Genomic DNA, 2,577 nt, shown 5'->3' on the forward strand with positions numbered 1-2,577 from the left:
TCTCTCCTGCTCTCATCTAGCTCTTTCCTTCTTTCACTTTCCCTGCAAATATATTCCTCTGCTTTTTCATTCTCTCACCCTTTTCAGTACCTCCCCTCTATCTCCTTCACCACCTCTCCATTTATTTCCCATACCTCTCTCTCTGTTACTCTGTCCTATGCTACATCTCCTCTGTGACTCTGCCTATGCTACATCTCGCTCTCTCTCTGTTACTCTGTCCCATGCTACATCCTCTCTCTCTCTCTGTGTACTCTGTCCTATGCTATAATCTCTCCCTCTGTGACTCTGTCCTATGCTACATCTCTCTCTCTCTGTTACTCTGTCTTATGCTACATCTCTCTCTCTCTGTTACTCTCGTCCTATGCTATATCTCTCTCTCTGTTACTCTGTCCTATGCTACACTCTCTCTCTCTCCTCTCTCTTTACTATTCCTATGCTCACACACACACACACACACATTATGTAAAAGTTAGCGCTAACTAAAGTGCTGAGAAAATACATGACATCTGGAAAGTCTCTTTTGTGATTGGTCAGAAGTATATTTCATGTTTGGTTGTCCCAAGACTCTTACCAAGTATACATATGAATGACACATAACTTCCTAACACAAATACTGACCGCAGAATCTGAAACCACTAAGTATATGTGTCCAATAATACCGTCGTTCTTGTGGCGATTTGTGGTGGACAACATTTTCCCAGCCTGCTAACTTCAGCAGTCCATTTRAATGGCTGCCCTGCTGTATTATGGGTCGCACAATTTCATCAACATGTGATATTATATTCTCTGGAAAAACAGACAAAAACCAGGTCAAGCACTAAAAGAAARAGAGCAGAAACMTCCCCTTTAAATAACCTCTACAGCAAAAAACAAGCCAGCAGACACATTTCGTCTCAACAACACATATCCTTSTATTAAGTCAAACTAACTGTACTGTGACAAAGTGAAAGTATGTCACTCAATGCCCTGTGTGCATCTGTCTTCTAGGTCACTTCACAGGAGAGCGAGCCAACGTGGCCTAGGGGGCTCGGGGAATGGAGGACGGTATGTGACCGGTGCCTAACTAACCGCTCCGCTTCACTGTCGCCAACATGCATCATCTTCGCCAGATGATGTCGTTGTGCTTATGGTGCTCTCTCCTCGCCATTCTTCWCCACACGACGGTGTTTGCGGATGAAGAGGCGGATCTCATGAAGCCGACAGGACCGCCTGCCAGTAAGGAATGGTACTATTGGCCAGGCTGGTCCTTGCCAAAGCAGCCCAGCTTGTCCATGTTCCCATCACTCCCGGCGGCGCCGTCGTTTCCGTTTTCTTCGCTCAACCCGTTTGGAGGGAAGTCACAGACTAAGAATGCAGGGCCCCAAAGGACCACACCATCAGAGGGACCAACAAAGGAGCTGTCAAAGGGACTGATAGAGAGACCAACAGAGGGACCAACAGAGGGACCAACAGAGGGACCAACAGAGGGACCAACAAAGGAGCTGTCAAAGAGACTGATAGAGAGACCAACAGAGAGACCAACAGAGGGACCAACAGAGGGACGAACGGAGCCTGAGAATTCCCCGGGACATTCAGGGTCTGTGGAGGAGAGTATTAATAAAAGCCCTCAGTCCTCCATCATCACCTATTGGACTGAAAGTCACCCCAGTTCCACTGAGATAAGAACAGTAACAAACCCACAGACAGTCACTCCTAACAAGAGCACACAACCTAACATCCAAGATATCTTAGATTCTATAACCGCTGTCTTAGATTCCATATCCTCTATTTCTATGTCACAGGGGGTTGATATATCCTCTGATAGTCTCACCAGCACAAACATTCTGCCACAGACAATAATACACGCATACCTGTCACCAGAAACGGCCCAAACGCCAAAGCACAGTTGGAGTGTCACCACTAAATCTTTCCCCAAGGAAACGAAGATCCAAAATGAACTAGTTCCCCAGAGTGACCCTCTCACAGCCTCTGTCCCACACCTAACGTCCCCACAAACCACAGTCCCCACAACCCTGGTCACAACTCCACCAAGGATCACCGTCAACCCAACACAGGTAGAGACCACACTGACCAGACAACCCTTTGACTCTGGCACCCCACCCACGTCCCCACAAACCAGGGTCACCACAAGACGCCTGGCCTCGACCGTAAGCACCGACATTGGAACTAAAGAGGCCCCGGTCACCGAAACTCAGCCCAGCCACAGTTCACCAGACCTGGGCTTTTCCGAGGCCAAAGCAGGGCCTGTGGAGGAACAACTGGGAGCAAACAKCACCACCAGGACAGAGGATAGAACACTAAGGGTTAACTCACCAACACCAGGAGGTAAGTCTCCAACACATCAACAGACATATTGATTTAGTATTAGTGATGGGCAGGCTAAATGACAATCAATGGATGTGATCAATCATTCAAACCAAATGGGGGTCTTCAGTCTGTTCAAGAAAAAGGCTGAAGAAAGTGAATGATGGATGGKATCTCTGAAATGGCAGCCYTGAGTCGCCACWAACTTATCTTTAGCTAATATAGCRCAAGTCCTAGTTCAAATACTTACATCTCTATTGCATCTTTATTATT

The 2,577-nt window shown here is 47.1% G+C and overlaps 1 protein-coding gene across 1 annotated transcript in view; it reads left to right on the forward strand.

Moving 5' to 3' along the window:
- Positions 1-2,357, forward strand: part of LOC111956451 (mucin-2-like) — a 23,240-nt gene extending 20,883 nt beyond the window's left edge. The window contains exon 2 of the mRNA XM_070436585.1: positions 988-2,357. Within this exon, the coding sequence (XP_070292686.1) occupies positions 1,092-2,357 (1,266 nt within the window). The 5' untranslated portion in view covers positions 988-1,091. The remainder of the gene's footprint in view (positions 1-987) is intronic.
- The last annotated feature ends 220 nt before the right edge of the window (positions 2,358-2,577 follow it).

The sequence above is a fragment of the Salvelinus sp. IW2-2015 genome, linkage group LG32 (genome assembly GCF_002910315.2).
Source record: "Salvelinus sp. IW2-2015 linkage group LG32, ASM291031v2, whole genome shotgun sequence".
NCBI lineage: Eukaryota > Metazoa > Chordata > Actinopteri > Salmoniformes > Salmonidae > Salvelinus > Salvelinus sp. IW2-2015.